Genomic DNA, 14,454 nt, shown 5'->3' with positions numbered 1-14,454 from the left:
GACCTGAAAATATTACCGTGAAGAAACTCTGCCTCGATTGAAAGAGTTAATATCTGTGCAGTCCATTTTATGCCAAAAGAATAAGCAGAAAGACAATACGATTTTCTGATCTAAGAGAGTTAAGAGGAAGCCCATCCATGTGTTATCTTGTAGTTTTAAAAGCAGGACTGTCTGAGTCCTGAGTTAAAGGATTTAAGGCATAATCTGATACCTGATCTGAAAGAGAACAGCCGAAGCACTGAGCTGAAAGGTTAAATGAATAATCACGTGCCTAGATGAAAGCAGTTCACAGAGTCCTGAGCACAAGCAGTTAAAATGATGACTGTCCAAACCCTCTGCAGAAAGAATAAACAACCCAAAACTAGATCTGAAGACAAACCAAGTCTCTGTACAATTCTGAAAGTGTTAAGAGAGAGATAGTTCAAGTCTGGAACTGAATATTAAACAGGTGTTCAAAGTTGAAGGAATGAAAGAGACAACCCGAATCTTGAAGTTAACAGGGTGATGGTTTGACCTCTAAATTGAGGGATTAAAGAAAAAAAAGGTAGTATGTATCCTGAACTGAATGAGTTAACATGATGATAATCAGATTCCAGAAAGCTGAAAGAGATTGGAGCTGAAAAGCTAAAAAGCAACTGAAAGAGCTGACAACTAAAAGAGTTAATGGAGGGAAATCCCAGAATTGAGCTCATGCAGTTAACTGTAAGACAGTCCTACTCAACAGAAAGGTCGATGAAAAGTCAAAATATTTTAAATTAAAGTGTGAAAAGATGGCATGCTTTAGGTGAGAGATGTATGTTTTGTTTGAGTCAAGAGCTAGATGGATTAAAGAACTGAAGGAGCTAAGGGATGGATAGTTCAAGTCTGGAGCTGAAGAATCTGACATGCAACATGAAAGACTTAATTAGAGTATGTGTCCTGAGCCAAATTCATTAATGTTTGGACAGGGTGATGCAATGTACTAAAGACGTAACAATCTAACCCCCAAAACGAAGTTAATGAAATGGTCCTAATCCAAGATGAAGGGTTCTCAGCTGAATAAATTACAGGGAGAATAGTTCAAGTTCTGAGCTGAATGATAACAGGAGGAATTCAAATTGAGAGAGGTAACAGCAAGATAATCCAAGTTCAAAGCTGGAAGAATTAACCAAAGGAATTAACGGTATCATTTACTTGTTGAGGAGTTAATAGAGGGATTGTCCAAATCCCGAGTGTGGACGAAAGCTGGATGGCCTGTCCTAATTGTGCAATATTAGTTGTGATACACATTGTGATACAAAATTGTGTGTCTACTTATCACCCAAACAACTACCATAGTCACAGTAACTCACGGAAGTTAGAAGCAGCACAGTAAGGGCACACTTAAAGGAAACATTAAAAAGGGTGACATAGGAATGAGAAACTGGAAGAAATTGGCCCAGAACAAGACCTTCTGAAAGATCAAGTGCTCTGGATTGGAGACAGAGAATTGGCAAACACAGAAGGAAAGGAAACAAGACCTAGATACTCTCTGTTGATCACTATCAGTGGCGTCTACTGCACAGGGTGTGGTTCAAAGACTGGTCTTTTCAGTTATCAAAAACTCACCTTCAAACCTCAACTCTGAAATTAACACGGATGATCCAAGTACTGAGCAGAAAGCACTACAGAATAATTCAGGCCTTGACTGACAGTTAATGGGTATATTAGCTTGTAGGGCGACCAGGGTTTCATTTCCAGAGGGATAAAATTAATCTGTAGAACTGATTGTTAAAGATGCAAGAGGATTAAGGATGACGCCAATATGGTGTTCACGGAGCTGCAGGCTGTAATGCTGGGAGGGATTGTGCTCACAGGGCTGAGGACAGCAACAAAAAAAAATTAGGCAATACTTTCAAAGATATACTAAATATCAACATGATACATGATCCTTAAGGTTGTTATAGCTGGGGTGGTAGAGAGGATAAGCTCCCACTACCTATTAAATACTGCTAATGGCGTATGTCTCAAATAGTCTGTAACAACCAAGTCCAGCTCCTGGCTTTCATATGTGGTTTAGCTACTAAGCCTGGTGGAACTGTTTCTCTTTACAGAAAAAAAGGGCGAAGGCACTTTAAAACCAGTTGCTTCAGGCAGATGGGGTTCATCAGCTGTGGTTGGCAGCTCATCTAGAAGGAAAACTCTGAACTCAAAAGTTCACTGTCTTGCGGCTATAGCCACTCATGGGAAGGCTTCGGGAGTAAAACCTGAGGAAAAATCCAGAGCTGGAGTCCCTAAGGCAGTCCGACATTGAGTTCAACACTGACTGGCAACTCCTGTGATGTTGCTGGTGCCATACCGTACCAGTCTCTGCTGTTCCTTTGGATTCATCGGCTGCATGGAAAGGGGGAGCCTGCTACATGGCTAGCAGCTTGTTTTCATGTTGTACTTCTCTGGCTTGCGCACTGGTTTCCATATCACTTAGGCAGCTAGGACGCAACATCCATGATCGACACCAACCAAAGTTGAGTCTGAATCAAAACATGATACGTGACCTAATCTTCCGTAACTCTAATGGGATGAAGCGAATCTGAGCAAACTATTTTAATGCAAATTTGCTACACATTCTGGAGGGGGTGAGGGGAAGGGAAGGGAACTGTAGTTTGTCACAGTCTTAACACTTAAATTAGCATTAATGCTTAACGCTAAATTCACAGTCCTAAATCCGGTCAGAGTGAAATAATAGTTTGTTAACATAATCATGGGCTGGATGAGCAAAGTGCATTAAAGGACAAACCAGCAAGAGAAGAGTGACAAAAAGTGATGAGGCTGAGGATGCAGTGAAGAGCACAGGTGAGGTAAGATTGTTGTTCATTGACTTCAGCTCCGCGTTTAATATGAACATCACTCAGAGACTGGCAGGTAAACTGTCCTGGTGGGACTCAACACCTACAACTCTCTCTGTAACTGGGTCTCATCTCAAGTTCCATCACGCTGAGCACAGTTACACTCCAGGTACCCCCCCCTCCGGGGCTGTGCTCAGCCTGCTGCTGACTGACGAATGCACTGTCAGATCCATCTCAAACCGCATCATCAAGTTCACTGATAATACAACCGTGGTTGGCCTCATCAGCAAAAACGATGGATCAGCATACAGCGAGGAGGTAGAGAGGCTTGCCAAATGGTGTAGGAAGAACAGCCCGAGACTCAATACGGACAAGACAAAAGAGGTAATTGTGCACTTCAGGAAGGCGCAGGTTAAACACTCTCCACAGCACATCGATGACTCTGCCGTGGAGTGAATGAAGTGCTCAAAGTTCCTTGGTGTGCACATAACGGACTATTTAACCTGGACCCACAACACTTTGTCATTAGTCAAGAAGGCACAACAGCATCTATACTTTCTGAGGAGACTGAGGCATGCAAGGCTCTCTGCCCCCTTTCTAACAACCATCAAACGTGTCCTGACTGGTGGCATCGTGGGGTATGGAAGATGCAAGGCACCAGACTTAAAGACCCTTAGAGGGTAGTAAAAACTGCTGAGAGGATCACCAGGGTCTCCCTCCCCCCTATTTGTGACATTTACAGTGAGTGCTGTATACAAAGGGCCCTGAACATTTTTGAGGAACCATACCACCCAGCCCACATTTTCTTTGACTCATTACTGCCAAGGCGCTGGTACAGGAATATCAGGACTAGGACTGTCAGACTGGGTAACAGCTTCTTCCCTCGGGCAGTGAGACTGAAATGAATACCCTGCCACCACTGAGGTCTTGTTGCAGGACAATATTTTATTAACTTATTTGTTAATGTGCTGTATGCGATATATGTGTTGTGGGTGCAGTGCACTGTGGTCCAGCGATTCTAGGCTCATCTCCTAAATTCTGGTTACCACTTCATGGTAAACTCTCACAGTTCTGAAAGCAGGAGAGTAAATTAGCCTCAGTAAAATATTGCCCAGCACAATTTCTAACCATAAGCAATGACTGCAGATGCAATTGAAAATTTTTTTAAAAATGCAGATGCTGTAAATCTGAAGTAAAACTGAAGCATCTTTAAACACTCAGCATGTCAGGCAGCATCTGTGGAAAGAGAAACAGAATTAATGTTTCAGGTTGGAGACCTTTCATCTGACCTGAAACATTAACTCTTGTTTCTCTTTCCACTGATGCTACCCGACCAGAGTGATTCCATTATTTTCTGATTTTATCCTAGAGACAATTGCTGCACCTAGTTGAGCCTAAACTCTGAACACATTTCTCCCACTCCAACACTGAACATGCATTCTAAACACATACATTTGCCCAGTTCTATTTGTTAATATCTTTCTTGAATGGGTTTGAGCTGAGAGCTGGATTTCAGCTCATATGTCATATTCCCAAGATACCAAAAGAGGCTATATGTAGTTGAAAGAAAAATCATCCTTAAGATCAAGGACAGGATTGTAGACAAGGATCATGTCATAGAATAAACAATTCAATACAGTGATTAATTTTAAAATAATATTTTTTAAATAAACATTTTTTTACTTCCGCTGTTTTTTCCCTTCCCCCTTCTTCTATTCTCCATTAGTTTCTTACCTCTTCTCCTCACCTGCCTATCACCTTCCCTGGTACCCCTCCTCCTTCACTTTCTCCCATAGTCCACTCTCCTCTCCTAACAGATTCCTTTTATTCCAGCCCTTTGCCATTTTCGACTATCAGCTCCCAGCTTCTTACTTCATCCACTCTCCACCATGTACCTGGCACCACTTATCACCTTCGAGCTTGTCCACCTTCCCCTCCCCCCACTTTCTTATTCTGACATCTTTCCCAATCCTTTTCAGTCCTGATGAAGGATCCTGGCAGGAAATGTCGACTACTTATCATTCCCATAGGTGCTGCCTGACCTGCTGAGTTCCTCCAGCAGTTTGTGTGTGTTGCTCTGGATTTCCAGCATCTGCAGACTTGCTGCTCCACTACAAAATTTCTTCAAAGTATGCCTTCCCTGAAGTTGAAACCTTTTCTTCGATAGGACTACAGCAAGACTCCCTCTCATTGTTCCCCTCTGACTTCACCCTCAATAGTTTCTCCTTTGGCTCCTCCCACTTTCTCCAGCCTCAAGATGTAGCCATGTGCACCCACACGGGCCCTAGCTATGCCTGCCTTTTTGTTGGCTATGTGGAACCATCCATGTTGCAAGCCTTCCCCAGTAATGCCCCCTATCTCTTTCTGTGCTACATTGATGACTACAGCTGCTTCCTGCTGTGTCTCCAACTTCCACCCTGTCCTTAAATTCATTTGGTCCATTTCTGACACCTCTCTCCACTTTCTCGATCTGTCTCCATCTGTGGAGACAATCTGTCTACCGATATCTTTTACTGATTTCCATTGCTATCTCGACTATACCCCTTTCCCACCCTGTCTCCTGTAAAAATGCTATTCCCTTTTCTCAGTTTATTTGCCTTTGCAGCATCTGTTCCCAGGTTGAGACTTTACGTTCCAGAACATCCCCTTCAAAGAATGGAGTTTCCCTTCCTCCACCATTGACACTACCCTCACCCACATCTCTTCCATTTTACAGACATCCCCATCTTTCCAACACATTAACAGGGATGGAGTGCCTCTTGTCCTCACCTAGCACCCCGTGCCTCTGCATCCAACACATCATTCTCTCCAACTTCTGCCATCTTCAACAGGACCCTACCACCAAACACATCTTTGTATACCCCTAACTCTCCGTTTTCCATAGGTATCATTTCCTCTGTGATTCCCTTGTCCATTCACCCCTTCCCACTAATCTCCCTCCTGATATGTATCCCTGTGAGCAACAGAAATGTTACACCTGCTGATTCACCTCCTTCCTCCATTCAGGACCCCAAACAGCCCTTCCAGGCGAGGCAACACTTCACCTGTGAATCTGCTGGCATCATCTATTGTGTTTGGCGTTCCTGATGGGCCTTCACTGCATTGATGAGGGCCGACGTAGATTGGGGGACCGCTCTGTCGAGCACCTCTGTTCTATCCGCAAAAAGCAGAATTTCAGGGTGCCAGCCATTTTAATTCTTATCCCCATTACCTCTCCAACATGACAGTCCATGGCCTTATCTTCTGCCATGATGAGACCACTCTCAGGTTGCAGGAGGCACACCTTATATTCTGTCTGGGTAGCTTTCAACCTGATGGCATGAACATTGATTTCTCCAACTTCCGGTATTCTTCCCCTCACTTTTCCCTCTTCTTCTATTCCTCACTCTAGCTTCTTACCTCTTCTCCTCACCTGCCTTTCACCTCCCCCAGCTACCTCTCCTCCTTCCCCTTCTTCCATGGTTCACTCTCCTCTCCTATCAGATTCCTTCTTCTTCAGCCCTTTGCCTTTTCCACCCATCACCTCCCAGCTCCTTACTTCATTCTCTCCCTCCCCCATCACCTTCTAACTTGCCCTCCTTCCCCGCCCCCCACTTCCAATTCTGGCATCCAGTCCTGATGAAGGGTCTTGCCCGAAATGTTGCCTGTTATTTCATTTCCATAGATGCTGCTTGATCTGAACTCCTCCAGCATTTTTTTTATGTGTTCCTCTGAACTTCCAGCATCTGCAGTATCTCTTGTGTTTAAGTTTTAAGAAATGCCTTCTCTGCCCGCGAAACGTGCCTTCCCTAAGCAGTGCTTTCAGCAGAAATGCATACATTGTTCAGAGGTTGTGGCAAGCATTTAGGGCATGGCTTGATTTGAGCAAATTGAATCCTGAGCAAGGATAAAAGATCATGGAAAACATGAAGGCTACTGATTATTGCTTAACCCCCAGGGTAAAATTCTCTGATCTTTTGCAATGCCCCTGCCAACTTTACCCTGATTGCACTGATATGCATGTTGTAATCAAACACTACCCCTTTGTCTCAATGCTTGGGCTGGTCAGTAGGTCAATCAGAAAACTGGATAAACATCCTGGCATTTAGGGAAGGTTGTGCTATCCAGAAGGAATTCTACTGGAGAAAGATCATGAGAAGAGGGAGCACAGTAGTGAAAAGTTTCCAACAACCAGCTGAAATGCTTAACTGAGATTCAATCGTGTCCCCTGACCCTGTGTCCACACGTTACACAATCTGGCACATTGTCATGCCTCCATCCAAGCCCTCACAGTACGACACCAGAGTTCCTTATAGAAATCAACACAGCCTGATATTTTTTCACTCAGTGACCTTCATGCACCAGTGGCTTTCTTAAGATACTAAATTCTTGGCAGGAAACTTGAAGAACTGTGGGAACTAGGTTGTGGTGCTTGGGTTCGCATGAAAACCATGGTAAGACTAGATGGGTTGCAGCCAAAGTGTGGAGTTCTGTTTTGTTCAAGCTATCAGAAGCCATTGCTTTGACTTTACCATTACACAACTCCCACAGACACTGTTATCCAGCATTATCTGATATCATTAATTTGGTTTCCATCTCTGTATAAATTACATCCAAACCCTTGCTTTATTTGTATTTCAAAGAAACATCAAACTGAACTTTTGAACATTGCACAGCTAGATAAAAATAACAATATAATTAATAATGAACAGAAGTAACATTTTGTTCATTTATTTAAAACATTTTGTGATCAGTTTCTGCTTCAACATTCAGCAAGAGCTTACTTAGGAGTTTGCTCCTTATTGTATCCGGGAGTTAACTCCTGACTTAATCGGGACAGAACAATTTATCCCCTCTACTCTGTGAATGTGTAGAGTTATAAGATCATTACAACAGTCATCAATCCCGAGACTCACATCAGAACCGGAATCTTTACTTTTTTTTCCACGCATCTGTAAGGTGCAATCCCCATCTCATCCATTCTGTGCATAGAAAACCTCTTTTATCTTTGCCTCTATTGTCTATAAACGTTGTGGTTTGTGGTTATAGCACCACTTGCACTTGGTGAGAAAATTTCTGTTTAGTTACTCCACCTACACCCAGTTATAATTTTGAAAACTTCTGTAAAATCATTTCCCCTCTCTGCTAAGGGAGACCAATTACAACGTTGGTCCATCATCCACAGTACACTCTACAGTGAATCGGCTGTACTCTGCTGACACCAGCATCAGTCATCAGTCACTTTTCATTACCTGAAGTAAACAACTGTGATCCTTGCAGCCTAAACTATTTTAAGTAGTGAGAATACATGCAGGAATAGATAGAACAGCTGATAAAAGACTGGAAAAAGTCCACAGTCTGTACAAGGTCTCTTTCATTTTGAATCAGACATGACAAAAATTCACACAATAATTACTTCAATTTAGGAGCATTTAATGCTGGAAGCCTCTTACAGAAACCACCTACCAGAATAGGTGGTTGTCAGAAGTGTTACTCTGTAAAGTAGGTACATAGTCCGATCAAGAGGAGAAAATGTTTGCCATTTTAACTCAGCTGCTAAGGACAACTGCCATTAACCCTCACTAAAGCTTTCCAAAATAAGGAGTAAACTCCTGGGTACGCTCTTGCTGAGTATTGAAGCAGAAACAGATTACAGAAGATTTTAAATAAATGAGCAAAATGTCATGAACATGAGAAAATTTGCAGATGCTGGAAATCCAAAGCTACACACACAAAATGCTAGAGGAACTCAGCAGGCCAGGCAGCATCTGTGGAAAGAGTAAACAGTCGACGGTTTGGGCCGAGGCGCTTCATCAGGACTGGAAAGGATGGGGAGAAGTCAGAGTAAGAAGGTGGGGGGAGGTGAGGAAGAAATACAAGGTGGCAGGTGATAGGTGAAACCGGGAGATGGGGAGGGGGTGAAGCAAAGAGCTGGGAAGTTGATTGGTGAAAGAGATAAAGAGCTGGAGAAGGGGGAATCTAATAGGAAGGTTCAGAAGAACATGGAAGAAAGGGAGGAGGGAGGAACACCAGAGGGAGGTCAGGGGCATGTAGAGATAAGGTGAGAGAAGGGAATAGGAATGGAGAATGGTGAAGGAGAAGGTGGGGGGGGGGGTCAACTACCAGAAGTTTGAGAAATCGATGTTCATTCCATCAGGTTGGAGGCTACCCAGACAGAATATAAGTGATAATTAGTGATAATTTTTCAAAACTCTTTAGATTCTGGATTAGTTCCTGAGGATTGGAGGGTGGCTAATGTAACCCCGCTTTTTAAAAAAGGAGTGAGAGAGAAACAGGGGAATTATAGACCGGTTAGCCTGACATCAGTGGTGGGGAAAATGCTAGAGTCAGTTATCAAAAATGTGATAACAGCACATTTGGAAAGCGGTGAAATCGTCAGACAAAGTCAGCATGGATTTGTGAAAGGAGAATCATGTCTGACAAATGTTATAGAATTTTTTGAGGATCTAACTAGTAGAGTAGATAGGGGAGAACCAGTGGATGTGGTATATTTGGATTTTCAAAAGGCTTTTGACAAGGTCCCACACAGGAGATTAGTGAGCAAACTTAAAGCACATGGTATTGGGGGTATGGTATTGATGTGGATAGAGAATTGGTTGGCAGGCAGGAAGCAAAGAGTGGAAATAAACGGGACCTTATCAGAATGGCTGGCAGTGACTAGTGGGGTACCGCAAGGCTCAGTGCTCGGACCCCAGTTGTTTACAATATATATTAATGATTTAGACAAGGGAATTAAATGCAGCATCTCCAAGTTTGCGGATGACACGAAGCTGGGCGGCAGTGTTAGCTGTGAGGAGGATGCTAACAGGATGCAGGGTGATTTGGTTAGGTTAGGTGAGTGGGCAAATTCATGGCAGATGCAATTTAATGTGGATAAATGTGAGGTTATCCACTTTAGTGGCAAGAACAAGAAAACAGATTATTATCTGAATGGTGCCCGATTAGGAAAAGGGGAGGTGCAACTAGACCTGGGAGTCATTGTACACCAGTCATTGAAAGTGGGCATGCAGGTACAGCAGGCAGTGAAAAAGGCGAATGGTATGCTGGCATTCATAGCAAGGGGATTCGAGTACAGGAGCAGGGAGGTTCTACCGCAGTTGTACAAGGCCTTGGTGAGACCACACCTGGAGTATTGTGTGCAGTTTTGGTCCCCTAATCTGAGGAAAGACATTCTTGCCATAGAGGGAGTACAAAGAAGGTTCAGCAGATTGATTCTTGGGATGGCAAGACTTTCATATGATGAAAGACTGGACCAACTAGGCTTATACTCGCTAGAACTTAGAAGATTGAGGGATAATCTTATTGAAATGTATAAAATTCTAAAGGGATTGGACAGGCTAGATGCAGGAAGATTGTTCCCGATGTTGGGGAAGTCCAGAACGAGGGGTCACAGTCTAACGATAAAGGAGAAGCCTTTTAGGACCAAGATGAGGAAAAACTTCTTCACACAGAGAGTGGTGAATCTGTGGAATTCCCTGACAAAGGAAACAGTTGAGGCCAGTTCATTGCTTATATTTAAGAGGGAGTTAGATATGGCCCTTGTGGCTAAAGGGATCAGGGGGTATGGAGAGAAGGCAGGTACAGGGTTCTGAGTTCGATGATCAGCCATGATCATACTGAATGGCGGTGCAGGCTCGAAGGGCCAAATGGCCTACTCCTGCACCTATTTTCTATGTTTCTATGTTTCTATAAGGTGTGGCTCCTCCCACCTGAGTGTGGCCTCACCGTGGCAGTAGAGGAGACCATGGACTGACATGTCGGAATGGGAATGGGAAGTAGAATTGAAATGGGTGGCCACCAGGAGATCCTGCTTTTTGTGGCAGAGGGAGTGAAGGTGCTTGATGAAGTGGTCTCCCAATCTATGTCAGTTCTCACCGATATACAGGAGACTACACCAGGAGCACTGATACAGTAGATGAACCCAACAAACTCAGAAGTGTCGCCTCATCGAGAAGGACTGTTTGGGGCCGTGAATGGTAGTGAGAAAGGAGGTGAAGGGGCAGGTGTGGAACTTGCTCCATTGCAAGGATAACAACCAGGAAGGAGATCAGTGGGGAGGGATGAGTGGACAAGGGTGTTGCGAATGGAGCAAACCCTAAGGAAACCAGAAAGTGGAGGGTGGGGAGGGAAAGATGTGTTTGCTGGTGGGATCATATTGGAGATGGCAGCAGTAATCCTTGTTCATTATTAATTACATCGTTATTTTTTTTAAATCTTGCTTTGCACCTTTCTAAAGTACAGTTTGTTGTTCATTTGAAATAAGAGCATCAAAAAAAGGCAAATGGAAGTTGCCTTCTACTGTGTTGGGACAGATATATCTCTTCTTGAAAATTATCAGCTCTACTTGAATCAAAGGGAGCATCTGACAGTCATGTCTAACACCAACAGAACCAGCAAACACACGTGCAATCTTGCAGTTTTCTGATCATGGTAAAATTAATCTTTGCTACTATTGTACTTAATGCAACACAACAGGGCTTTTCCCTTTCCTCACTCCCTCTCGCACATTTCAAGCCTCTATTAAAGAGAAGTCAGAGGCAGTTAAAAAAACATTGAAGAGTATAGGCTCACAGAAACATTCCAGCTCACCATCGGATCAGCCCTCAGCTTTTTACCCAGGAGGTGTCTCCTACCTGACAACGGCTGAAGATGTCTCTGGGGGTAACTTGCACATTGAAGTGTCTCAGCACATTAATGGCCTGGTTCCTGGCTTTCTCTGAGCAATTCACGGAGAGGCACCGGCCCTCCCCCACTTGGGATCGCAGCTGAAGAGGAAATGAGAATATTAATGATCAGTCCGGGTCAAGGGAGCTTCAGTCCCATAGCCTCACTCACTTTCCTGCTTGCTTGACAAATCACTCCTTGACAAAGTTGCTGAGATTCTTCACGAGGTATAGAGAGGAGAAAATCATTCTCTTATCTGTTCAAAATTCTACATGAATGTGTACAGACAATTAAAAAAAAATCAAACTCAACACAACTGAGCCAAGCTTCTACACTTGCTATCCCTCGAGGTAGAGGATGATGGTCTTCGTTCTGTTGATCTACTTATGGGCTCTCAAGTGGCTTATGAGTCCAATCTTGGCTTTAAAAGTTCTTCCGCATTCAGGACAGGTAGCTCCAGATGGCAGATCGGGCTTTGGTTGTTGCTGCCTCTCTTTCCATTTTCTTCTCTTTCCTTCTAATTCTGCACATCTGTTGGCTTTGAAAGTTGCTGTTCCTTCTCGGATGATGGCTTGCCAGAATTTCCTGTCCTTGGCATTGGATTCCCAATTGTTGATGTCGACGTTACATTTCTTCATGTTGGCTTTTAAGACATCTTTGAGTCTCTTCTGCTGTCCGCCTCTTTTACGTTTGCCTTCTTTAAGCTGGGAGTAGAAGATTTGTTTCGGCAGATGTTCATCTTTCACCCGAACAACATGACCGCTCCATCTTAGCTGGTTCTTGATGACGTAGGTTTCAATGCTTGTTGTTTTTGCTTCATTTAGCACACTGACGTTGGTTCTTCTATCTTCCCAGCTGATATTTAAGATGTTTCGAAGACAGCGTTGATGGAACTTTTCAAGCGCCTTCAGATGTCGTCGGTATGTTGTCCAGGTTTCTGATGCATACAGGAGCGTTGGGATTACCACTGCTTTGCACACTAACATTTTGGTGTCTGTTCGGATGTCACGATCATGAAAGACTCTTGTTCAGAGACATCCAAAAGCTGTTCCAGCGCATTTAAGACGATGTCAGATCTCGTCACGAAGGATGACATTAGAGGAGAGGTGACTTCTAAGATATGGAAAGTGGTCCACGTTTCCCAGGGTTGTTTCGCCAAGTTGAACTGATGGTTCTATCCAATTTGTCTCAATTGGTGACGGTTGATAGATGATCTGAGTCTTCTTGGAATTGATGGTAAGTCCAAGTTTCGTGTATGCACAGTTGACGGCAGTCAGAATCTGTTGTAGGTGGTTTTCTGAAAGAGCTACAACACTGTTGTCATCTGCGTATTGGAACTCGATGAGGGAACTCGTGGATGTCTTTGTTTTGGACTTGAGACGGACAAGACTGAAAAGTCTGCCATCTGTTCTGTAGACAATTTCGATCCCTGGGGGGTAGGTCGTCCTTGATAATGTGAATGATTGTCGCAATGAAGATGGTGAACAAAGTTGCGGCAATCATGCATCCCTGTTTTACTCCTGATCTAACTTGTAAAAGCTCACAGTTACTGTTGCTGACCATGACTGTGGCAAGCATGCCATCGTGGAGGAGTCTCAGGATTCAAATGTACTTTTCAGGGCATCCATAGGTGGATAGGACATCCCATAGGAGTTCCCTTGATACCAAGTCAAAGGCTTTGGTGAGGTCGATGAATGCCATGTACAAAGGTTGAAGTTGTTCACGATACTTTTCTTGAAGTTGTCACATTGTGAAGATCATGTCGATTGCTCCACGTGATGGTCTAAAACTGGCTTGTGTCTCCGGAAGGATCTTCTCAGCTAAAGGCTTGAGCCGGTTATTCATGATGCAGGTGAGGATCTTTCCTGCTGTTGCTAACAGGGAAATTCCACGATAGTTTCCGCATTCGGATCGATCACCTTTCCTTTTGTAGATGGTAACGACTGCTAAGTCTCTAAAGTCTGCTGGTACGTCTTCATTTATCCAGATCTTGATAAGAAGTTGATGCAGTTGGTAATGAAGCGGGTTACCTCCAATTTTGTAGACCTTGGCTGGTATTTCATCCGAGACCAGCAGCCTTGTTGTTTTTTAAGGTTTTGATGGCTTCCTTGACGTCTTCAAGTGTTGGCATTTTGCTTAGGGAGTCGTCAACAGGCTGTTTTGGAATGTTGTTCATCACATTCCTGTCAAATGAGAGTGTTTGATTTAGAAGATCTTCAAAGTGCTCCCTCCAACTAGAATTGATGTCAGCATTGCTCTTCAGGATGGTTGAACCATCTTTGCTTTTGAGAGGGGCTTGTCCGTGAGTGGATGGGCCAAAAATAGCTTTATTTGCGTTGAAAAAGCCTCGAGTGTCATTGGCGTCTGCTAGTTGTTGAATTTCCTGAGCTTTCCTCCTTCACCATTGGTTTTTCAGGTCTTGGGTGCTCTTCTGGACTGCAGCCTTGCATTCCTGATAGTGTTTCCTTTTGGTAGCCGATCGTTGGTCATTGGTGGATAAATATGAGGTTATCCACTTCGGTGGTAAGAGCAGGAAGGCAGATTATTATCTAAATGGAGTCAAGTTAGGAAAAGGGGAAGTACAACGAGATCTAGGTGTTCTTGTACATCAGTCACTGAAAGCAAGCATGCAGGTACAGCAGGCAGTGAAGAAAGCTAATGGCATGCTGGCCTTCATAACAAGGGGAATTGAGTATAGGAGCAAAGAGGTCCTTCTGTAGCTGTACAGGGCCCTGGTGAGACCACACCTGGAGTACTGTATGCAGTTTTGGTCTCGAGAGACTTCCGGTAGCGCTCATGGAGTGAAGTCGCGTTCTTGACTCGCTCCATTACCTCTGAGTTTTTTCTCTCTATGGTCAGCTATACTTTAATTAACTATTAAGGCATCAATTTTTACAATACTTTGAATTAAACTGAATTCTCTGACAATTGGATGATACTGAGATCGGCTATGTCTAAGAACGGGAAAGACGGCAAGGATGGTAAA

General features: G+C 43.6%; 1 protein-coding gene across 7 annotated transcripts in view; it reads right to left on the bottom strand.

Moving 5' to 3' along the window:
- Window positions 1-14,454, bottom strand: part of exd3 (exonuclease 3'-5' domain containing 3) — a 188,093-nt gene that overhangs the window by 52,200 nt on the left and 121,439 nt on the right. For all 7 annotated transcript variants that reach the window (XM_063073914.1, XM_063073915.1, XM_063073919.1 and 4 more), the window contains one exon: window positions 11,438-11,569. In XM_063073914.1, the coding sequence (XP_062929984.1) occupies window positions 11,438-11,569 (132 nt within the window). The remainder of the gene's footprint in view (window positions 1-11,437; window positions 11,570-14,454) is intronic.

The sequence above is a fragment of the Mobula hypostoma genome, chromosome 21, assembly GCF_963921235.1.
Source record: "Mobula hypostoma chromosome 21, sMobHyp1.1, whole genome shotgun sequence".
NCBI classification, from domain to species: Eukaryota; Metazoa; Chordata; class Chondrichthyes; order Myliobatiformes; family Myliobatidae; genus Mobula; species Mobula hypostoma.
Note: the sequence above shows the minus strand (reverse complement) of the source record. Positions and strands in the feature narration are given on the sequence as shown.